Source organism: Cyprinodon tularosa, unplaced genomic scaffold, assembly GCF_016077235.1.
Source record: "Cyprinodon tularosa strain WSP-4 unplaced genomic scaffold, ASM1607723v1 ctg61, whole genome shotgun sequence".
Classification (NCBI taxonomy): domain Eukaryota; kingdom Metazoa; phylum Chordata; class Actinopteri; order Cyprinodontiformes; family Cyprinodontidae; genus Cyprinodon; species Cyprinodon tularosa.
Window position 1 is genome coordinate 573,694 of NW_024039352.1, and position 25,162 is coordinate 598,855.

The 25,162-nt window shown below is 38.9% G+C and overlaps 1 protein-coding gene across 2 annotated transcripts in view; it reads right to left on the reverse strand.

Moving 5' to 3' along the window:
* Window positions 1-25,162, reverse strand: part of LOC119798097 (WD repeat containing planar cell polarity effector) — a 124,692-nt gene that overhangs the window by 41,417 nt on the left and 58,113 nt on the right. For both annotated transcript variants that reach the window (XM_038307442.1, XM_038307441.1), the window contains 2 exons: window positions 14,835-14,971; window positions 9,110-9,301 (listed from right to left, as the gene is read on the reverse strand). In XM_038307442.1, coding sequence (XP_038163370.1) covers window positions 9,110-9,301; window positions 14,835-14,971 — 329 coding nt within the window. The remainder of the gene's footprint in view (window positions 1-9,109; window positions 9,302-14,834; window positions 14,972-25,162) is intronic.

A 25,162-nucleotide genomic window follows, 5' to 3' on the forward strand; every position in this document is an offset into this window, starting at 1 on the left:
TGCCCCACATTTCCTGACGTCGCCCTAGAGCCGCTGCAACATGCTATCATGCTTCTCCTGGCGATTAGGCTTCTCTTTAGGAAGGCTGAACAAAGTCCAAGACATCTCTCAGCTGTAAAACACATTTTCTAGACTTAAACATTAGCTGAAAAGGAACAGTTTCTGCCTGTAAAAGAGCCAGGTAGTCTAAACTTTATGAAGAAATGATGCGGCTTTGCCTCACATGACCGCTCACTAATCAGGGAAAGTTTGTTGCTTCCAAGCGGGTAACCAGTGCTTTGCCCAAGTGGTAATAGTTTATCGTTTTCCCAGGACTACTTTGACATAAATGAATCAAGCGAAAAAAACACTTCCTGAGCTAAACTACCTCTGTGTTACTAGGTGTTTTTGTATATACTTAGCACTCCTCCCAGAATCCTCAGATTGTAAAACAAACTGTGAGGTTTGTTAGTTTCACATCAAAGATGGATGCGTCCTGAGCTTTTCTAGGTCTTGTAGTAATTTGGAAAATATCCACACCTTTATTTGGAGCTTAAAGTCATGCTCTACCTCTTTTTTGTTTTTAAAGGAACAAGGCATAAAAAAAAGTGAACATTTCTTACTTCCTTTCAACCTATAAGAAGATTCAAGAGATATTAAGCTTTAATTCTTTGGTTTTTAGTTGCAAGCCAAGGAGTCTTAAAATTCACGAGAGGAGAAGTATCTGGCCGTAGATACTTGTTGATGGAAGGAATACCCTTGTTTGCATATACACGGTTTGGCAGGTTGAGGTAAATCAACCCATAGTTGGTCGTTGCTCTGCTTCAACAGAAGCATCTCACATGATCATGATCATCTCACAACGGCCGACTGAATTTTAAACGTCGGACTTATATCTCGGCCTGATCCCAAATATTCGCTCATAATTGATAATAAGTTTTAGGAAAATCTTTTCAAACACAAGTTGTACAGAACGGTTGAAAAACATGTATAATTTGTCTACCAATTAATGGCTACTATGTCAAAATAACATCTGAATTAACTCCTTAGAAGCGATTGGAGTGATCAGACTCAATGAAAAACTGCAGAGGGTCAGACTATTTTTGTGAGACACTCTTTGGGATTATATGAACAACAACAGTTCTACACAATTAAATTAAATTTGTTTTATATTATCTTTACAATCTAGACACTAAATTACAAGCATGCATAAAGCTGTATGAGCTTGTGAACTCTCTGAAGTTCCTAGTTGAGCATGAGAATGTAAAATATACCTAATATTTCTGGGAGCACAATATAGGAGAAAAGGGGATTAAGGTCAAAGAAGGACAAAACATACTGAAGACAAAGAGAAATGTATACAAAAAATTATAAGAGGAAATAAAAAAAGATTTGGAAGGCAAAGCACAAGAGAAAAGAAGAAATTGAGTGCAAGCATGACAAGAAGAGATGCAAAGAGAGCAGAGGCGAGGAGAAGGAGACAAAGAGGCAGAGAGAGACCTCTGGTAAGTAGCTTTCTCCTGGTTATTGGTTTCAGTGACTGGTCAAAACTATTCTTCTCTATTCTTTCTCCCTCCCTCTTGCCGGCACCCTTTCTCCCCCTCAGTGGCGTGAAAGATAAAGCGGACGGGCCCAACTGTGTGGCTGGCCCTTGTTCACAGCAGTGGCCTTTTGAAGCCAATTTTCCAGCTCACGGAGCAGATGAAGACAGGGAGAGAAGCACGGAGAGAGACGGAGGGACTTGGAGGAGACCGGAGGGATGAGGGGCTGCTGAGAGAGAGGAGAGGAGGGGGACCAGGTGGGACCAGGATGTTTTAGGTATGAAGAAAAAGGGTCAGATATGGGGCACTGATGTGACAAAATGCCTCAGAACAGCAGGAGCACAAAAAACTATGCCCCACATTTTCTCTTTAGCAGCTGCTACCTAACATACTGCATGGTACTTTAACTTGGCAGGTATAAATCCTACGTCAGAACAAGTAATATCATGATATTATACAATTTTTTTTGCCGGAAGCCTTTGAATTGAAGGAAAAGACATGACTGTTCCTAAAAGTCTCTTCCAGGTATCAGAGAGGTGTTGAAAAGGAAGAATAAGCAATATAAGGTAATAAAGTGTATTTTTGGTTGACATGATGAGTTTTGGACTCTGGTTTAGACTGAATAAAAATCAGTCAGTTGGGTAGAAAAAGTTTTTTGGCTTGAATTCTTTGAGCTCCGTAAGTACATTTCTTCAATTTAGAAGTTTTCTAATGGCCTTACTCTTTAAAAAAGAAAAATAATAGTATTCTTACTCTAGAATTTTATCCAAACTATTTTCATTCTCAGTAACTGGCAAAAAAAAAAAAGCTGAAATGAAATAAAACGTTTTAGACATTTTATTACAAAAGTTAGAGACGAGTTTCTAGAATGTGAAAATCTCTCTGTGCAAAACGTGGTTATTATGATAATGTTTGGTTTTCAAACAAACAAGAAAATATTAATAAATACATTTTTTCCCTTTCTGTGTACAGTTTGCATGTTCTCCACAGATGTTGCTGCTTCCTCCCTCACTCCAGAAACATGACTGTAATGTCATTGGGTTCCTCTAAAATAACTATGTTTGCTCTTAATTTGAACAGGTTATTAAGATGAACCGCCAATGAAATTAGTATTTTAATAGTTTGATATGTAAATTTTAAATGTATAAATGTTGATACATTTAAAATAAGGTAATTAAAAATATGTTGTCAAATGGTCTTATTTACCTGCTCAAATCAAGGAAAAATATACTTCTTTAAAAAAGACTTATTTAAATTCAAATATTGTTGGTTCTTTTATGATTGATTGTTATTTGGTCTGAAAACCTATACAGGGTGTTTTTCTCACCCAGTGACAAACTGGAGAATGTGCTAAAAATCACAGTAGTTTCAGGCAAAGTTTGGATAAATTTTTTTCATCAGAGTCCGGTCTTGTTCAACTGCAAAATGCACCTGAAATCCCAACGGCCCCTTAAACCTACATAGACATGTGATTATAAGAAGCTTGTCTTAAATTTTCACATGTCTGAAAACTAACATAGCTTTTTCTTCAAGCTTTCTGTTTACTTTGTAATCATTGGGAAAAATACCATACTGTAGTAAACAACCCAAAAAATAAAAACAACAATGGTTTGAAAGAGGAATAAAAGTATGTTTATAAACAGGAACAAAGTAGCTTAAGATATAAAAGATAAAAAGACCTTAAATCATTAAAACCTGGAAATATTTAGAGCAAACATACTTATTTTGAGAGTGACGGAGTCATGAATGATTAAAAAGGCTAACTGCCTGGAATAAAGTGTATGTTTTCCCCTACCTCTTCCTACCGTGTGCTTTTGGCTCCACTTATCAGCACTGGGGAGATGGAGGGGGGTGGAGGGTTTATGAATTGAGACCACATACAAAATAAAAAGAAAATCAGACTTTTTTTTTTAAAGCAGAGACTGGCTAGAAAATTGGCTTAGTGCTGCAGATAGCGAACTGAACAAAAGGAACATATATATGAGCTTGAAGTGATTGAAGTAGCTGGCGTCTCCTGATGTGTGCCCGCCGTTTGATTCCTGCCACGGCTCTTACATAAACTGCTCGCTTAATTTCACACCGTGCATCTGAAAAATGACAACAAACGCTTTCATTAGAGCCCGATGCCGCAGCCCCACGAAGAGACTTTAATGTTCTTGAGGCGACGGGGAAAGGAGGAGGAGGAGGACGGTGGGGAATGTCGGGGGAAGACACAGAGGACTTAAACTTGGTGAAGGAGTGTGATAAATGGAGAGCGCCTTCCCCAAAAACAAGAAGCAGCAAACAACATCTGCTCTGATTTGTTTTCTTTTTTATATTCATGTGCCACCTTCCCTCCTACACCTCGCCTCATTCTCTCCTGCATGAATTTATTCTCCCTGCCGCCAGTTGTTAATGCTCATCTCTCCTCCCTTTGCACACATTTCCTACCCTCTCACTGCTGTGGTGAATTTTTTGCATCCGCTTAGAGAAGCAGTAGAGTTGAGCTGGGCTTGGTAATGTAGGATCTTTCATCTGGTTTCGGCATGAGGCCCAATCCTGAAATGATCCTTCATCACGGGTATGGTTTAGCCAGAGGCCGTGGATATGTGTGAGTGGAAACCAGCGTACACGTAGGCGTCCTCCTTCATGCTGCACCACAGATTACCTCTCCTTTTTATTTCACATGGTGATGCATGGAGCTGCAACAGAGGTACCACCCTTGAGGTGGCTAACACACCGTCCCCAATCCCATCCATGATGTGAGTCTCAGCTCAAATCGCCAGCTTTTATTTTCTCCTCTGTGTTATAGTCTTTGCCTCCGAGTCTGCAGGAATCGTAACTGGAGTTTTATGGTGGGATGGAAACATTCAATTTGATTTAAGAACTTTCATCAAGGACACTAGTTTTAAGCTCTTCAGTTTTTTTTTCTTCATTTCTTTACCTACTGCATGCCTAGTGCTTTTAAACTCCCCCCCTATGTATACCATTTGACTTGCATGGATTACTTTAATGCTACACGACGATAAAACCTCATTACCTTAACAGGACATAAAGGCAACTAAAATGTTAAGCAGATTTGATTCCTCATGCAAAAACTTCTCAGAGCACAAAGAAGGCATGAAAATATCAGCCAAGAACACTTTCTCACTTTGTTTGAATAAACCTTTAAATGTGTTCAGGTTTTGTCAGGTGACAAAAAAATGTGATAGAACAACACAGGGTATGTGAGCTTTAAAGTTTCTACAAACAAAACTATGACAAGAGTTGCATGAATCCGTATTAGGCCTTTCTGATTCATGCTTTGCATCAAAGCTTTCTGCTAGAATTACAGTAAAAGTGATGGTGAACATCGTTACAGTATCACCACATATACGTAAATCACGTTTAGATTATGTTTCAGTGTTGGACTGTGGGTCCAGTTTTGGTTTTTTACAACACCTAGAGCCTTGCATGTTGGTCAAAAAGTTGAATTTTGATTTGACCTAAAGAAAAGCACTGTCTACTGTACCAGGGCGACAGTGGCGTCGCCCTGGTACAGTAGACAGTGCATGTTGGTCAAAAAGTTGAATTTTGATTTGACCTAAAGAAAGAACAGTGGCGTCGCCCTGGTGTTGTCCTGGTGTCGCCCTTGTCCTTGGGCAAGACACTTCACCTGCATTGTCTAGTGATTGTGGTCAGAGGGCACGGTGGCACCAGTATACGGCAGCCCCGCTTCTGTCAGTGAGCCCCAGAGCAGCTGTGGCTACAATGTAGCTTGCCACCATCAGTGTGTGAGTGTGTGTGTGTGTGAATGGATGAATGACTGAATGTAGTGTAAAGCGCTTTGGTCAAGTCTCCTGACTTGAAAAAGCACTATATAAGTACATTTATACACACATTTACCATATTCATGTTGTGTCCACTAGGTAGCACCTTCCAAGACTTAATGTTTTTCTTTCACCAATTACTTTCCTTTTAGCACTCTCCTATAAGACTAGATTTGAGGAATGCAAGACTAAAGGCTGATTTATATTTGAGGTGTCAAGGTCCTCCCTGGAATGTTGCTGAGACAGTCTTTGCAGCATTTTATATTCGGTGTGGTTTTCCAGGCTGTACCGAATTCATACAAGGCAGTGTAGGACACATCCAAGCTTACAACACCACACTACATGTGGAACTAGAGAACACCGCTGTTTCAAGCATTTAGTCAATCCAATTTCATCAAATCAGTGAGGACTCTTATGCAAAGCAAAGTGCATCAGCGGTCGCCATGACAGGTGCTGTCCAAATTAAGGTGGCAGTAAGGGAGGAGATACTGTAGGAAAAGGAAGCAGGGTGCTTCCTCTTGATAGTTCATTTAGCATAATGACCTCCTGGCATTCCTATCTGACAGTTAGGAGCTACACAAATTCCCACAATCCTTTAAAAGACTAAACATATAAGCACAGCCAGACTCACACTAACAAACATGTTTGATTTTTTGTATATACTCTGTGTGGTGCACGCTAAAATACACACCTTCACAGTGGAGAACATTAGTTGTAACTACATTTATGTCTTTTTTGCAATCCCAATTTGAGGAGCATCATCAATGAGCTTCCGTCGCTTAATGGCATCCAGATTTGGAACAGCAGTGGGGGATTCATTTGCGTTCTGTTCACCACGCAAAAGATGAAGATTTTTTATATCTACAAACTCTCACTAGTAAGAGCTGTCGCTCATTCACGTCCATGTTTTACTTTGCAAAACTTTTCATGAAGTTACAAAATTTCAATGGTTAGAGGTTGGGAAATCTGAGTAGGTGTGATGTCACATACATTATAAGAACTAATCAATTCAACTGAGCAGCTGCCTATGGCTCAGTGGTATTTGGGACCCTTCAAATCCCATTAAGTTCCTTTTTGGGACTGTGGGGCCAACATTGCTCCTTTGCTTCCTGTCTTTTATTGCTGGTGTTAATATAATTATCATTGAGGATGTGTGAGCGTATTACACTTTGATATTGGCTGTCTGATGCATGTCAGAACTGATGTTTTCCACTATAGTTTATCTGGTTAAGACAGTTCCTCTGTCCGGATATAAAATTATAATCATTCTGTACGTGGAAAATATTTGGGAATACATTGAGAGCGGTGTCCTTCTGCTAAGAACAAAGTTTCATATTTTGATAAGGCTGGAGCTTCATCTGCTAACATGTATGATGTAATGATGTGACGATATGGCAGACTGGAGATGTATAAAATGTCTCTTTATCTGATAATCAGGGACACTTCCTGAGAGGGGAGCCAGGATGTGAGCAGCTGCCTTCTGTAAAATCTAAGCAACTTCTCTGATCTGAGTAAAATTACAATTTCTATCAGAATCTGTTGTCATGTCTCCTGGTTATTTAATAGATATAAGTTATTCAATGTTATTTAAAGAGTTTGTCCCAAGTGATCTCTTTTCAGGAATAAGAACTGGAGAGATAGAGCTTTAAGGTGCATACACAGAGCCTATCTTTACCACTAGAAAGACTGATTAATCCAGGTTAGTCTTTGTCGTTATGGTTACTGAGGTCAGACAAACCTGGATTAATCAGTCTGTCCAGTAATGAAAGATAAGAAAAAGAAAGAAGCTGGTAGAAGTTTGGTGGAGTTGGGCAAAGCCAATTTGGTAGAAGAAAAACTGAACCCTGTAGAACAGAGTCGAACCGAGACAAGAGACTTATCCATTCATGTTGGGTCAGTTCAGTTTGGATTACTTTATTTTCCATAACATTAGCATAGTATCTCAGTGGGAGCTGGATTTTTATAACAGGACAGTCCTACAGTAGGACATGTAGTAGTGCATAGCTAAATAAACTTGGCCTTGATAGATTTACAGATGTATCATCTTCTTTCCATTTCCTGGATTTAAAGTAAAACTAATTACACAAGGGTAGATTTTCTTATATTAGATTGCTGCAGTCTAAGGGCCAGTTGTTGGTATTAATTATTGGTGCGTAAATGAAAGGAAGAAATAAAAATACACACCATTGTTTTTAGAGGTTTTTGTTTGAAGGCATCCCAAACAACTTTTTAAGACTTTCCTTGCTTAGTTATAAATCTGCATTTCACACGACATTTTATGACGAAGAAAAGACCTAACAACGAAAGGATTATGTGTTCTCCAGGTTGTATTTTGTATGACAGTAGCATCCATCAAATTAGATTTTCAAATAAAAATCACTGGGGATAAAGGGTTTTTTTTTTAAATTCAGTTTTTTTTTCACAATTTGAAACTTGAAAATTACATATTTACATAATTAACATAATTTCTTTTTTTCTAAATTAATTTTAATTGTTGATTTTTAGGGGCTGAATGATGGCACAGTTTGTGGCACTTTGGCTGATTCCCAGCCTGGGGTCTTTCTGAATTCAGTTTGCACATTCTCCCAGTGCATGCTTAGCTCTCTGTGGTTACTACAACTATCTTTTACAGTCCATAAACATGACTGTTAGGTCAATTGATGTCTCTAAATTGCTCTTAAGTGTGTGCTTGGATGTTGCAATGGACCAGTTCATTTGTTTGTAGTTAAATAATTTTAAACAATTTATAATTCTTTTGTATCTGTTAAAACATTTTTTAGCACTTCCACTTATCTTATACTGCCAGGTTTAAAAGAAAACAATACAAAAGTAACCAAACCAGACAATTAAACTATTTCCCTGATGGGGAATTTCATTGAGCAAAATGAAAATAAAAGATGGAAAGATGCAACTTAACCTTGACAGACCTAATACAGAAAAAGAGTTAATTAATTAATCTATTCATAACAAATCCCTTTAATGAGGGTCTTCTGCTTTTGAAGACAGCACCTCGCCTTCAAAGTTTCCTTCAGAACTATGAAGTGATCAGATAACTGATAGAAAGTGAACACAGTGAACAATGAAGGAGTTTTTGCCATGAGCTATAATGTGGATGTGAATTAGTCTCATCATGTGAGTCAAGTTTAATAATATGTTCAAGAGCAGGAGTGAAAAAAAGTCACTCCAGCTGTGGAGCTGGTTGACAGTTGCCTTTTGTAACTCTGCTTCTGTCTCCTTGAACCCTTGTCAGCCTCGGCAGATGGCCGCTCACACTGAGTCTGGTTCTGCTGGAGGTTTCTTCCAGTTAAAAGGGAGTTTTTCCTCTCCACTGTCGCTACAAGCATACTTAGTGTGATTGCCTTCGAGTCAATGAGTCGAAGCAATCAACTGGTTTTCCTTAGATAGAAAACTTTGAATCAATTTCACTGGATGATCTGGTGAACTGTAAAGTGCCTTGAGATCAAATGCATCGTGAATTGGCGCTATAGAAATAAACTGAATTTAATTTAATTGGATATATAGCAAAAGGGATAATAAAAGAAGCTTTAATTGAAAACTTTTCAAACAAACGTTCATATTAGGGGAGTGTTGGCCTAGTGGTTAGAGCAGAGCGCTTGTGCTCTGAGAAGGTTGCAAGTACCCCGGTTTGATCCCCACAGCATAGATAGATGTATTCGTAGAAGCACAAATAGTGCTGTAAAAACAGAGAATAAAAACAAAAAAACAAAACAAGATTTCACATGAAAAAAAGTTATTTTTTCTTTTATGGGCTGCATCCGTTATTCGTGTGAATGGTGATACCTTGAGTCCTTCAGTAGGCGAGCAGCTTATCAAGAAGAGGTTGTTTCTGTGTGTGTCTGTGGGGCTCCAGGGCCACAGCCCCTCACTAAGTTCGTCCAGTTTCCACCAGCAGAGTGCCATGTCCTGCAGACGGCTGAGAGCGACGTGTCTTTGAAGCCTTCGACTTGGCCCACCCACCTCTGCACACATCACCTGAAAACAGAAACCCACAGATGCAAAAACCTCACTGACTGCACTGAGAAAAGGGGTCAAGAAGCCTGCAGAATAAAACAAATCTTGAGGGGAAGTCATTAGTGATTAATCCATTTTTCTTCACGTTCCTGGTCTGCTGTTTCATCACCTCGGGGCTCTGACGCCTCCTCAGCCCCAGATGCACCTCTTGTCCTTCCCCCATTCTGTTTCTGTTGATGTCTAAGGTTGTGTTTTATCTTCCATTATTAATGTCTGCGAGGGCTTGTTGTTTTAGCCATGTGCATATTTTTTAGGAAGGTCCGCCACGCTCTATGGGCCACAACAAAGAGACGCACAGTAATGAGCTCTCGTGGCGCTTGCAGGGGGGAGGTAGGAGCAGACTCACAGAGACACACATAAGTTTGAGCATGTATGTTTAGAAACATGCAAATAGAAATATAAGCAGAAGCGTGTTTAGAAAATGCTTTTCTAGATGTACACATCGTTATTGCATGATTGCAAAGATTTACACTTTCACCCAGTTTTTGATCAGAGGAAAGATGAAAGAGAGAGGAAGTAGTAAGACATATAAGACATATTATATAAGATGTATAGAACATATTCTGTCTGATCTAAAATGAAAAAAAACATATCAAGAGATATAAAAAATATTCTTCCTTGGCATGTTTTCTTAAAACTTTTATTATTACAACTTTTATTATATTAGCTGGAGCAAATTTTATATGTGTGGTAGAGAACTTGATCCTGCTTGAACCGCCACCCTGACGTAGCTACAGTATGTTGTCGAGGGTTTACGTGCCCCTGGAAGGTTCTCCCACGGCAAACAGGCTTTACGTGATGGGTCAGAGAAATGGCAGCTGAAAAAGCCCTTATGATGACCAAGAAATCATGGCAAGCAATGTTGCCTGGTACAGCAGAGCTGGGGTTCGTCAGCAGCGCCTGATGGTCATGTTCTCATTTACGGGCCCGAACCGGGCCAAGAGCAAATGAGTTATTGGAGGCCTTGTGGGTCCACCACATGCAGGGGGAGTCATTATGAACCAGAGGAAAGAAGACTAGGCATCAGGCAGAGGCAGTGGCCTAAGCAACCTTTTTGACAATCCATTAGCAAGGGCGGCAAGCACTCCGCTAGAGATAAGATAAGTAGCATTTGGGAGAGGCTCAGAGTAGAGTCGCTTCTCCTCCACATCGATAGGAGTCAGCTGAGTTGCTCAGTCGATAAGTACAGGATTATTGCAATGATATATACAGTAAAGTGAAGTCTTATTGGCTAAAGCTTTTACACAGCTTATTCGTTTAATTTGTGCATCTAGCATTACATAGAAATAACTTTTTATTTGTGTGAGACCTAAAATATGGAAAGCAATAGGTAATGAGAAATTTATTTAAAGGCTCTTGACCAATTTTTTATGTAAAAGAGAGGCTGAAGGCTCAGAAAGATGAAGCAGCAACTTGCAGGGCTTTTTCAGCCTTCCTGTTAGTTGATCAAAGGCTTGCTCTCTAGCAGCCTTAAAAATGTTTGACATGCCACCGAAAATACAGTTTCATGTTAATTTGCTTCTTTTTCTTTCCTCCAATTTGATTTTAAACACCTCCCTGATTGCCTGATATGTCTTCTCTTGGTAAGTGTGTCAATTTAGGTTCAATAATACTTTAACAATCGCAGAGAACTTCAGGGAAATGCAGCCCATCTATAAGACAAAAAACTCAGAAAGACAAAAACACTGATGTCATACATACATACACTCTGTAGAATTAGTTAGTTCAATCTCGAATACTATGCTCTGTCTACTTTTTCTCATAGTAGCTTCATCTGGTCTGTTCCTGTTCGGCTGTGACTCCATCAGAAATATAAGTGAAGAGAAGTATCAGCTGAGCTACTGCCATCAACACCTTTGTTTATCGATGTTGAAGCGCTGCCTATTTTTCAGTGTAGTTCTGTTTCTCTGACTGTGGCTGGCTGGATGTGCCCTTTTCATCCTCTGAGATTGGAGCTGGCTCGGAGCTCGTCTTCCTGGCTGTGTGTATCCTGTGGAGCTGGTTTACAGTTGCCTTTTTGTGTCTCTGCTTCTTTCTCCATTTCTGCTTCTGCCTCCTTGAACCCCAGTCGGCCTCGGTAGATGGCCGCTCACACTGAAGCTGGTTCTGCTGGAGGTTTCTTCCTGTTTGAAAGGAGTTTTTCCTCTCCACTGTCACTACAAGTATGCTTAGCGTGAGGGATTGCCTTTAAGTCAATAAGTCGATGCAATCAGAGGGTTTTCCTTAGATAGAAAACTTTGAATCAATTTGACTATATGATCGGGTTGAATTGTAAAGTGCAATGAGATGACATGTGTTGTAAATTGGTGCTATATAAACTAACTGAATTGAAATGTAATTAAAATTGAATTGGGGGGACGCTGTGCCCGAGGCCTTACTGCCATGAAAGGCCCTGCCCTTACAATTAGAAGAAAAAAAATGGATCACACTGGATGAGGGGAGGGAAATCATATATTTCACTCTATCCTTAGCAGGATGCAGTTTGAGATAAAGCCTCAGCACATAAACATCACAGAATCCTGCAGGAAGAATGGTGGAGGAGTATGTCTGCACTGAAGAGTGGCAACACAAACTGCTGGGACTTTTTGGCATCCTCACTGGTGGATAATGATTGTGTTTCTGACCAGATGTAAGACCAGATGTAAGTACATCTCTAGGAATAATGAAGAGTTTTCAAGACAAAGAGGGAGGAGATCATATTTGAAGAGAAGTTTGGAGATTGCAGTAAGAAAAATAAAGTATTGAATAATGGAAAGAAAAGAGAGGAAAGGGATTTAATTTGGAAGATGTATGGGAGATTTTTTTTCTTCCAAAACACATGTTTCTTTTAATATTAAAATAGCCCCTAAAACTCGCTCTATCAGGAGGATGAATATGGCAATATCTCTTTACAAATGAATGTATCAACATAGAAAATGATTTAAAAGCCTAAAAACCTGCAGGAACTCTGTGTTGTATGAGTAGAGAAGATTTGAGATGCACTGGTCCGTGTCTGCCCTCCTTGCTCCCTGAGGGGGCAGAATTTTCCTTGGACATAAAGTATGCCTGTGAATGATAGAAGTACATGTGATGATAAAGGGAACAAAGAGTTTCCCCCAAATAGCTGAACTGGAGATCACTGACAGATTAGAAATGAAAAAGAAGAAGAAAAAAAAACTTAAAAATCACTGGTCTAATAACACACTCTATCTCTACCCCCCGTATGCCCCCTCCAACCCTACCCATCTCCTTGCTCTTCAATTTTTTTCTTTTTTTTCTGCTGGCGTTTGCTGGTCAGCAATTATCAAAAACCACTTTCTGTGGGCCGGATTAGTTTAGCCCCCCTCCCTGCTAAAAGCACCCCCCAACTCTCCCTTTTCCAGCTTAGCCCACTGGACCAGGGCAATGTGTCCGTGTTTGTGCATGTGTGTGTGTGTATTTGTGTGCTGACGTGTGTATGTTGCAGGTTACATGCATTAACGTGCATGTACACTGACACTGGTGCACAGGGTGTGCAGAAATGAGTGGTGCTGGTGATGAAGGTGGTGCCTTATCAGGACTCCGCTTCTGGAAACAGACGCTCGGCGGGAACGATTGCATTGACGCACACACACCATCATGAATGTACGCACACACACACACATGCACACCTTGGAAAAAAAAAAGGGCCTGGCAGTAATGTGATAATGCCTGGTTTAGCTGTGAGGAGCTACAGAGGAAGGAGGCTGTTATTAGGGAAGAAGGGGACTGCTCCTGATCAGATCTATTACCAGCATCCATTAAAACATTTCCAGACCAGAAGGAAATACAAAGGAACATTTAGGATATGTCAACGTTAACATTATATTACATCTGGTCGCAAAATGATTGTTCTACCAACCTATTTACAGGGAGCCCACTTACTAATCCTACATCCAAACAAACAGCTTCTCCATGGAACAAGTGAGGTTAAATCCAGATGCTACGACTGGAGGTGACCAGCTCGATGGGCTTCCAAAACAGTAACTGATGGTTTTAAAAGGATGGGAAACAACTTAATTTTTACTGCAACAGGCTGCAATCTCCCAATGATCACAGTCAACCTAAACAACATTATCTAAAGAATAAAGATATTTTCTTGGTTATAAGAAACGATCAAAAACTGAATGTTTAAAGGGAATATTTCAGCTTCTGAGACTCACATTAAACAGCGATGACAGTCATTTCCGTTTGGAGAATCAGGTGAAAATCTCACTGAGGTAATCTTCACATATTTTCAATTAGGAGCAAATATCTGCAAATATCTCAGGGTGGATGTTCTTGTTTCAAAATACTATGGATGGTTGCTTAAGACAGCACTTTTATTGGTATTGACCGAATCCATGAAGGCAGTATTGCACACGTCAGAAGAGGCTGCTACAGTAAACAAAGCTTTTAGGAGGGCCCCATTTCACAAAATGCAGCATATATTACTCACGCTGCTAAATCTGGGAAGAGAAATGCAAAGCTAACTGCAGGAATACTTCAAATCTGAAGAAGCACCTGATTAAAAGCAAGATTAAAAGCGCAGATCCCAAGCTAAAATGCCTGTGTTCAATGCCGATAGCATCTGTTTGGACTGGTGCTCTGCAGCCAGCAACATGAGGCATCATCATCATCATCATACTTTTCCCATCAGATGTTGGTGAATAAACCAAATACTTCTGAGAGAAGTTCAACAGAGCAAAAACTAAACATAAATGCTATATATTTTAAAGGTAAAGAAAATGTCGTACTTATCTGTCCATTGATCCATCATATTGTTTGTAAATAAAGTGGGGAAACGGAGAATATCACTGCTATCACTAGTATCAATATTAATGAGCAAGTTTACACATACATCAATCAACTTAGCAGCCACAGTTGAATACCTCGGCAGCTTTATCTTTCACTTCAGTGAACACTTGGAATCAAGTGTTTTTCACACTGAATCTTAACTTTTCTTCAGTGTTTCCACAGTTTGTTGGGAGCTGTTCAATGGCTTAGCCGTGGTAACCACTTCCTTGTTTACCCCCTGCACACATTGGCAGTGTAGTACCTCTGTTGTTATTGTAAATATACACAAAGGGCTTTATTAACTATTAAACAAAAAAAAGCATTAAACACCAAGCTAATAAATAATACAACAGCAAAACATGGTAATCTTTCAGAAACACTTTGTATGAAACTAGAGTAAGGCGTATACATTTGAAAATATCAAATAACGTGAATATAAACCTTTCCATCACTACTATCACTTATGTGACTAGATTTGTTAAACTGGTAATAATAATTTGTCTCTCAAAAGAGGCTGATTTCATGTGTTTATTAATCCAAGAGAAAATGTCCCTGCTGTTGGAAATCCAGTGGGATGAAGAGAAAAGAAAAATAAAAACTGGCCCAGGGACACAGAGCGCTTTTCTTTTGTGTCTCATTTCAGTTGTGATGCTTCCTCCTCTTTTGGCCACAAAATTCAACCTGGAAACACACAAACACACATCAGTGCAATCCACTGTACCTTAATCTCAGAAGGTGAGAGTTTGTCTGTTCGCCTGCCAGTCTCCAGGGAATCCTGGCTCTTCCTGTTCAGGAACACTGCAGCGACCTGGCTCTCCTCCAGGAAGGACAGCAGAATCAGCCCGTCGTTCAGCACCGCTGGAAATGACATCACCACACTTAATATTACAACGCTCACCTAAAAAAAGAAGACAGCAGCTTCACACAGTAGAGGTGACCCTAAAAGAAGCTGCTGTTTAATAAGCATTAAAGAATCATTTTATGTATAATGGTTTGAATATTAAGATCCTGAAAATCAATAGAAAATATAGTTTGTACTAACACTGTAATGTTTTAATCGCTGCTATGGCTTCACTCATCCTGTTTTTATACATACTTTGTAGAAGTCCTTTTTGAGGACAGCTATTTAGCTTTCAGAGTAAGTTTCTAAAAGCTTTCCAAATTTAAAGACTGACCGTTTACCAATTCTTCTCTGTAAATTGTTCCAAACTAGGTCAGAAAAAGGATGGTAAGAATACATTTTCAAGTTCGGTCAAAGGTTATCATATAAATCTAGGTCTGGACTTCAGGTAATTATAACAAAGAAACAAGCTTAATTGAAATGATTCCATTGTGCGGTTGCTCTAATTGTTAGTCTTCTATTTAGAGAACATATGGTACATATTCGCTCTTCAGCTCTCACCAGCTTCCCTGTCCATGCAGGAGAAAAGCTTCCCCGCAGCTTTACAATAGCCTGGGTGCCATTCCGAACTTAGTCCCGCCCACAACGTTTGAGGTCGGGAAGTTCGGTCTGGCATTGCTCAATAGTAGCGCGAGTATGCTCGCTCAATTTCTGGCGGGCCAATCAAATTGTCAGGGCGGGCTTTATACGATGATGGACAGATGATCAACAGTAACGTAATCAACCACATCACCAAAGCGCTTGGGTGACAACAACAATGGCTGCCGCTGGAGAGTTGAGGTGAGTAGATTCTGCTATTAGGTCTGTTCTAGAAGATATCGACAGCAAATTAATTTTAAAAGAGGAACAGAGAAACGCGACCAAGGCTCATCTTCTTATTCTAGGCGTGCAACTGCACGCTTTGATTTTTGTTGACAACAACTATGCGTCGCTTAACATACGTCACGCACTCCATTGCTCTTATTGGTTGTAGGTCTATCCAAATTAGTGCATTTTTTTTCCTGGTTCATTCGAAACACGCCCCATAATCACAGCTCTATGGAGCAGTATCAGACTCATATTCTGACTAGAATTGAGTAGGAATACGTCAGGCTAGCTTTATAAGGCCACCACCACAAGTTTTTAATGACAGAGGTTATGTAGTATTTGTTGCATACTACATTTGTAGTGTTTTGGAATATAATTTAAGCGTTACTTTTGCTGAATTTGATAGTAAATAAAGCCTTCCTGTGTATATTTACCATAACCACAACATGTGACCGGGATTACGTCACTGCGGATGTGTACCATTGGTTGACAAGTGGAACTGATGGAGGCAAGTGAGCACGGAATTCCGGAGTTGAGTGAGAAGATGACTGACAAGAAGATAATTGATTCCAAGAAGAATAAAACTGGATTTGCACTGGGAAAAAAGTCTGACCATTGGTGCACACTGCAAAGTTGATGAGCACGAGAACACCTCCTTGCTAGAAGTACTACTGCTGTTAGCCCTATCCTCTGAGCCATAATTTTTTCCAACAGCATTAGAAAATGGTTGGACTCATTTAGTAGCTGCGTAGATGGACACCATCTGGCTTACTACTAGTTCCGCAGTACTGGAGGTAGATGTTGCCACGTCTGCTTACATCAGCTAAACCCATCCGGTGCTGGAGTTCTATGTAGCCTCAAAAAGGACGATCTAAAAACTATTGGGACGGACGCCTTGAGTTTATCCTTATTGTGTCACAATCCACTGGATTCTATTGTTTTGTTTCAGGCATGTTGCCAAATAGTTAAGATTTTTGTCTCATCTGAGCAGCAACCAACATCTGCAGGACTTTGGCTTTTTTACGACCGATGGGTTCTTCTTGGTGCTTTACAATGAAGGTCAGGTTTGATCCGGAAAACGTGTTGAAATTATTTTATGGCTGTATAAGCAAACTGATTTAAAGTTGTGCACAGCCCTATCCCTGACATGTGCGATGTTTTCCTTGGTCAGTAGAGGTGACAGAAAAAAAATTAACTTCTCAGAATAATAAAAAGAAAATCTATTTAAGCCATGTAATCTTTTACTGCAATGTGTTACCTGGTGCTGATCTATCACAGAAGATATCATGTTGTAATGTGTGGAAATATTGAACATTTAGTCTTCATACCTTTCTTCCTTTAAACACGCTTGTTTTCTCTTTCCTTTCCAACCTTTTATGAGTTATTTTTTTTTTGTATCTTCTTGTCAGTGTAGTAAATGCTGTGAGCTCCCCTCCTCCCTTTTTTTAATGGTAGAACACACTTGATCCTGTTCAACTCTTTCTGGAGCTGCATGGAAACGCTGATTAGCAATTAAGCCCCCCTCTCCTTCAAATTAATCTGTTTATGAAACCAATTAAATGGAAAGGGGGAGGGGTTTTGTTGGTGGGGGGGTTCTGCTACACATGTCTCTGAGAAATCCTGCTTTGAGTTGAACGAGTGAGGCTGCACCCCGAGATTTAAACATCTAACCGGCGATTAGCGGTGCCGTGTGTATTTATAAACAGGAGGATATTGGCGTGATTGCGCCTGGAATCATCCTGTTGTGTGGAAATTTCAAATTAATATGCTAATTTTCAGAAGAGAAGAGCAAACACGGCTTGAAAAACACATAAAAAACTAGCATCTTAAATCAGGTCAACTGAGTCAGTCGGCTGGATTATGCAGTTAAGAACTGGTTCAAAGCCTAACTGTTACAAAAAAAAAACATGTACAGCCATTGACGAGCCTTAGTTTTTTTGAAACAACATTTAATGCAATAGTAAGCGTCTTTGTGATAGATTACAGACGAATCAAGTTAAATGCAGTTTAGTATTGATCTCTGTGGGTGTCTATAAACGGGATTAAGAATAATCTCATTCTTTCCCAAACGGGGTCTGTGGCCCAATCTGCGACCAGGTGGCTGATTTGGAATTAGCGGCCAGGCTTGCATGACCTATCCTAGAACAGCACCCACACACACCCACACATGCAGAACACCCCACCCTCAGCCACATAGACAGAGAGCTACATTTTATGGATTTATACACGGAGGTCTGCAACAATATTTTATGCATGCACATTTACTCACACTAACATGCACAAACGCATTCACAGTCAGATGCAGAAAGCAATCCCGTCACATACACACAGACAAAGCCGCACACGAACACAGAGCCCCCTAAATCCATTTAATGCCATCTCCTCTGCAGCATGTTGACATAAGAGGCCAATGGGCTTAAGCAAAGCACATTTAAACATGGGTAAATGAAACCTGCTATGAAAAATCACTTAAGGATGCTTAATCGTGGAGCATATGCTCAACTTGGCCCAGGCATCGGCCAATGGAAACCTGTAATACTTTGATGGTGTAAAATATTTGTAATCTGCTGCTTTGTATGATGCAATCGTAGCTCGCTGTTCCAGCAGCGTTCAACTGGCCTCCAGGTTGCAAAGTTCAAACCAGAACAGCAAACCTGCTTCCAAATAAAAGAAAATAAAAAATAAGATTTGGTTCCCTTTTGCTTCAATCTTTAAAAACAAATCAGGCCTGATGTTTGGTTAAATCCACGCAAATCGGAGAATTTAAATACTCGTTACGCTTTGCACAAAAAGTCAAATCCTGACCTGAAAATGAATAATTGCTGTAAACCGTTGTGGAAATTTCTAAATGATATCAGCCAAAACAATTAGATTCAGATTATAAAGACAAGGCATGGAGCGGAAGAACACAAAACACCTGGACTCTGCACAACCAAGGTCTGCGTGGTTGAAATTATCTTTTTTTTTCAAGTTTATGAAGACTTTTTTGCCCTTTTAAATGTATGATTGGATATTATAAATGTGTGATTCATATATGTCGATATTTGATTCTCACGCTCACATTTGTGGCTTTTTCTTCTATTCGTAAATTTGAGATTCTTTAAAATGTGTGATCTAATCGTAAATTAGTGATTTGTGCTAAAAGACTTGTGAATCATAATCGTAAATTTGTGATTATGACTTACATATTTGTGATTTGAATCCTACTCACTGATTTATTTGTACTCAAAGATTTGTGATTTGTTCTCATATATTTGTGTACTACTTGTAAACTGGTGATTTGTACTTTTCAATGCTGCAACTTTGTGAATTCTAATTGTAACTGCTAGTCTTGAATTCCTACAAATGAAACATCTGATCTCATGCAAGCACACAAGATCCACATATGCGCAGAAAAAGATTCACCAAAGTATTTCTGGTCCATAAACAATTCTAAATTAAATTTCAAAGTACCAGTAGTCTTTAAACTTCACTGCATTTGTATGTGGATTTTTGAGGGCAGTATAAAAATCTGTGCAGTGAAATTTAAAGACTACTGGTACTTTGAAATTTGAAACATCTTCAAGTAAAGAACATTCTAAATGACTGCTATGATGTTCAAGTCTGGCTAGGCAAGTTATCCCACTCTGATTGGACAGTGCAGATACAACGATAAGTGTCCAAATACCCTATTTTCAAGATTTCGAGATGGGAAATTCCACGCTGAACAATCAGAAAGAGATAGCAAAGTTTTGCCTTGTCATAAAAACATAAGCATGAGACTAAAGTTTGCCAGGAGAACATGGGCAAGTTGTTGGTGGGACAAAACGTACCCTATAACCCGTGCTTTAAAACTTTGCAACATATTGAATTTCCTTACTTAATTTAGTAAATAATATTATGAACAAAATAACAGCTGTTTATAATTATTAGTCCAACATTTTTAGAATGTTACAAAGCGCCATATGAACCCTAAACTTTGGGATTGATGAGAATGAAGTTGGTATACAGTAAGTGGCCATAGTTTTGTCAAAATTAAAGGACTGGTAGATGGCTGCCAGAAATATAAATATATCGTATAATTTTTGCTTATTCTCTTCTGCTTTTAGCACTGTAAATACTGCCATTTTTCTGTGGCATCTTTTTGCACCTACAGGTTCGCCCATCACATATTATACAGAGCAGAAAACAACAAGTCCTTTTTAAAGCCACTCAAAGTTGTGTTTTATTTTCTGCTTTTGCATTATGTCAATTTAGATACGCAGATGACATAATGCTGTTATGCCTTTTTTCCATTGATATTTATCTGTTCAGGTTGGGTCAGCTCACTTCCAATTGATTCAGTTTCCATTAAAATTGAGTAATATCCCAATGGAGGACAGATCTAGAACGGCAATGCCACTTTACAGTCCAACCTTAATGCGGTTTGTTGGAGACAAACAGCAGCCTGCTCTGCTTATCGCTGTTGTTTGACTCAGAGTAAAACAGCAGAGCCAAGATGAGCTGTTGAAAGTTCCAGGAAGTGATCTGGAAACAAAGCCACATTATCAAATAAAAGTAAAAGGAGCTACAGCATGTGACAATAAGCTAATGCTAACAACTGGTAGCTTGGTATGATAGTGCTCATATGCATTAGAAGCCCAGAGTTAAAATAGTGTCAGCCTAATGACTGAAAATATTAGTTCAGACGAGTGACACCTGCCACCTAATCAATCAGTGATCAGCATCCGACGTCACATTTTCTGCACAACTTTCAATGGTTGGAACCATATAATGCTAATAAAATCATAGTGAATTGCTCTGAGGTTGTAGTAGTGGAAAAGTGGCATTAGCTCACATCATGCTCTGCCCTGGGACCAATTTTTTTTTTTTTTAGACATTTCCTTGGAATCGATTGTGTCAAACACTAGAGAGTTGTGCTGCTCTGAAAGACAAAAAAAGTTCAGGTCATTTGTACTTTAGCCACTCAGCATCCAGAGCCAGCAGATGGAGCAGGTGGAGCTTTTAAGTTTCCTGGGGCCATAAAATGATGTCAGCTGTAGAAATTTGATTCCCACGCTCACATTTGTGGCTTTTTCTTCTATTCGTAAATTTGAGATTCTTTAAAATTGTGATCTAATTGTAAATTTGTGATTTGTACTCATAGACTTGTGAATCATTATTGCAATTTGTGACTCACATATTTGTGATTTGAATCCTACTCACTTTAATTTATACTCACTGATTTATTTGTCCTCAAAGATTTATGATTTATTCTCATACATTTGTATACAACTTGTAAACTGGTGATTTGTACTTATAACTTGTACTCAGGCTGCACTGCTCCTCATCGCTGTAGATCAGTGCCCTCTGACCTATAAAATATCACCTAACTTGCTTTTAGAACAGGTTAATAAAAACCATTTGGTTGTATTAGCATACTGTTCTGCTTTCATTCAGATTAACCATGAAGGTAAAATTTAGCAATTTCATTTTTCTGTTGATTTTAAGATGTACAGTATCTTCCATGCCCTGAAAGTTATTATTAAACCACAATGTTTTACCAATATTTTTTCCTTATCTTAAAGAGCACGCAGAGACAATTCAACAACAGAAAACGTCTAAATCTGCATGTAAATAGTGATCTTTTACAGATTTATAAACCCCTTACTTACATTTTATCCCAGTGCAACTTTTCTCCCAAAGAGACAAAAAGTCAAATGGTACTAGAGCACAAAGCGTTCCAGCAAAACCATTAGTTTGCCCCAAACTTCCCTCTCTCAGATGAAAAACCAGAGTGTGATCAGCAGAACCATCCTGAGCACAGATCCTTCTCAGCTCCTCCATCTCCCATTCCAGCTGCTTCTATCAGCAGCTTTAATTTATTCTGAGCCAAAAATATTTCTTTCCATTTATTCTAAAATAAATATTGGCAATGTCTACCTTAAACCTTAAAAAGAACTTCACTTTTACACGTGTTTAACCATCATTTTAAACAGTCAACTTTAAAGTGTTTTAAAGTGTTTTTCATGTAGGTGATACGGAGTTTATTGTTCTTTAATGTTGTTATCGGAGCTACCTCAAGGGAATATTTCAGTCGCAGAAACCAGATCTTTTGCATATGAAAGTAAATGTAAATTTTACCAGCATGTTTTTACATAGAGGATCTGTGGCAGGAGCAATGGATAATGTGTCATTGCAGCCTTAAAGATTGATGTCACCACCACCAAAGACAAATGATCAAAATAACAGAGAAACAAGCAGATATTTGGTCAACAATTAGGTAGTTATTGTAAAAAAAAAAAAAAATCCATTGATCATTAAGAATATAACCAATTTTCAGACATTTAAAAAAAAATAAAAGCTAAATAAACAGGTTATATCAAAAATATTTTAAAAATCTTGCTAGAAACAAACTTTTGAGTTAAGAATGTATAAAACTGAAGGAAGTACAAACAAGTTTGGCCTCAACAACCTTTTAAATCTTTCAGTGGATGACTTTATAAACCTTTTTTTTACGTGGGATACCACACAAATCCAGAGATGACACCTGGATTGATACTGTAAACTGTCCCAGTAATCATAAATGTGTTGTGATCTGCTCTGACCCTCTGCTCTTAATTGTCTCAGCCTAATTTAACAAGTGGCAGATGTGAGACCCCCAATCCGACTACAACCCCCCCATTACACACGCACACAAAATCCCCGGAACCCACCCTCTCACAACCATTACTCTAATAATTAGTGCCCTCTGAGGCTTTGAATGAAGCACAGCGGGAGGTGAGTGTGTACCTGAGTGTGTGTTAGCAAGCCTGGCTATGAGCATGTGAGTTCAAGTCTCTTTCTTTTTTTTTTACGTGTGTTAATGTAAGTGGACGTACAGTGTGTGTTTGTTGCTCTTTGCTGGAGGAAAAATAAAAGGAGTGTGTATGTAATTACATGCGTGTGTATGTGTGCGCTGTGGGGGCTTTATCAAGTGTCTCGAGACCTCGGGCGGAAGTGGGTAGGGTGGTGTTATGAACAAATAATTGATACAGAAAGAAAGAAATAATTAGCAGATTTGGGCCGCTGTCCACGGCCTCTTGTTCTCTCCTTCCAGGTCTGCAGAGCGAGGGAGCCCAGAGTGGGGATGGGGGGGTGGACGGTGCTCCCTGGAGGAACGCGCAATGGAAGAAAAACACTGATGGATGCTCTTAAGGGAAGGCCCCTGGACACACGCAGCACAAAAGGATTTGCCCGCAATTAGCTAGCAGAGTCGCCTGGCTCACCTGTGGCACCTGTTATGGTGTGAGTCGCCGCTTGTGTGAAAGAGTGATTGCGTGACAGAGAGTGGGGAGTGGGGAAGTGTGTGGTGGACGTGAAAGTGCATGCAGGGAGCACAGGTGTGGGCAAACAGTCTCTAACAGCAAGCTGAGAGAAATCGAGTGGATGATGATGATGATGCTTTGTAAAATACAAAACTGTTAATAAAAGACATCCAGAAAAAAAACATTTGGACAGTTTGAGTGATATCAAACATAATTTTATGAGTAAATAATATAAGTACTTTTATTGCAGCACTAATTAGCTTTAGTTAGTCTTTGTTTTCTTAAAGAAAATGCATTTACTCTATTTTTTATTACTCTATTTTAGTACACCTTAATATTAGCTGCATGCTGCGTGTCAGAACTAATGTTTTCCACAATAGTTAATCTAATTAAAACAGTTCCTGTGTCCGGATATAAAGTTATAATCTTCGTTTTGTACGTGGCAAAGATTTGGAAATAGAATGAAAGCGGTTTCCTTTATCTTATGTATTTTGATTGTTAGGTTTTATTATTTCTACATCATGTGCATTGTTATTTTGTTAGTCAGATTAGACAGAGCAGAAGGCCTTCCTTCACATTGTGGATGTCACGGTGTGTACGGAGGTCATCTAATCAGGACAGCCTTCCTTACAAGGGGACAAATCCTTCTCACTTTAACATGATAATGCAGGAGCAATGATGTATCCTCATCTGCTAAGGTGTATGATGTAATGATGTGATGATGTGTCAGACTGGAGATGTATTAAATGTCTCTTTAACTGATAATCGGGGCCACTTCCTGGGAGGTGAGCATGGAGGTGAGCAGCTGTCTTCTGTGAACTCTAAGCAATTTCTCTGATCTGAGTAAGATTACAATTTCTATCAGAATATGTTGTCCTGTCTCCTGGTTATTTAATACATATAAGTTATGAAGTGTTATTTAAAGAGTTTGTCCCGATTGATCTCTTTTCAGGAAAAAGAACCAGAGAGATAGAGCTTCAAGGTGTAGACACACAGAGAGCCTATCTATAACAATTATTAAACAGTTATTATACAGTTCACAGCTGCTATAAATCTATATTGAACAATTGCAGTTATCTTTTTATCAGACAAAATACAAAGACTTTGTGACATATTGCATTTCCTCCTGTAATGCTGTAAAAAAAAAAAAAAAAAGTACGATAAAAATAACAGCTGTTTTTAATTTCAATTAAAGAGATATTTTAAAAATCTTTTTTGGGACATATTCGTGATTTTCGGCTGCCCGATATAGTATCGAATTTTCAGTTCCTGGTACCGATTTTAAAAACAAAATTTTACCTAAAACAATGAGGGAAAAATGCACTATGAAAGATGGTGCTGTGGAGCCCTTTTGCTGTGCGGCGCAGCACCATATCTGTAGTTGAGGTCGTCACAGTGGAAGACGTAGACTGACTACAACCCCAAACAACATGAATGCCAAAAATAAATAAATGATCAATATCTTCTGATGAACATAAACAACACTTGGTTTTTCATCTAAACATGTAATTGTGATTGTTGGGAAAAGTAATGTAATATTTAGTGATATTGCAATATCGGGATATTGTATCGTGACCCAAGTATTGTGACATGTATTGTTTTGAATGTGACTAAAGCCCCATATTAAGCTCAAAATGCTTTGGGATTGATTAAGATAAGACAGTTAATGAGAGGAACTTTGGATGAATTGAAGAAATCAGGATCTCATCGTTAAACAGAAACAGACAAAATAGTAGAAGAAGCAAAACACCCAAAAAATAAGACAAAACCATTTTTTTGTTTGCAAATACTAATTTAACAGAGATGATCGTTGTAAGGTTTCTGCCTGTTAGGTAGATAGATTATGCTGATAAAAAACCGAGTAATTAATCACTGATGTGGTTAAACAGAAGCATGTATATTTTGTGGGGAACATTCCAAGGACTGAAGTGAGGAAGAAGCTGAGAGCTGCATGGAAATGGTTTGTTTGAGTGAAAGATGCTGAATTCCATACTCTGGGCAATAGATTTTAGCATTCTTTGGAGAGTGTGAAACCTATTTTTTAATGATTAATATGCACAACAGAAAACTAGAAAA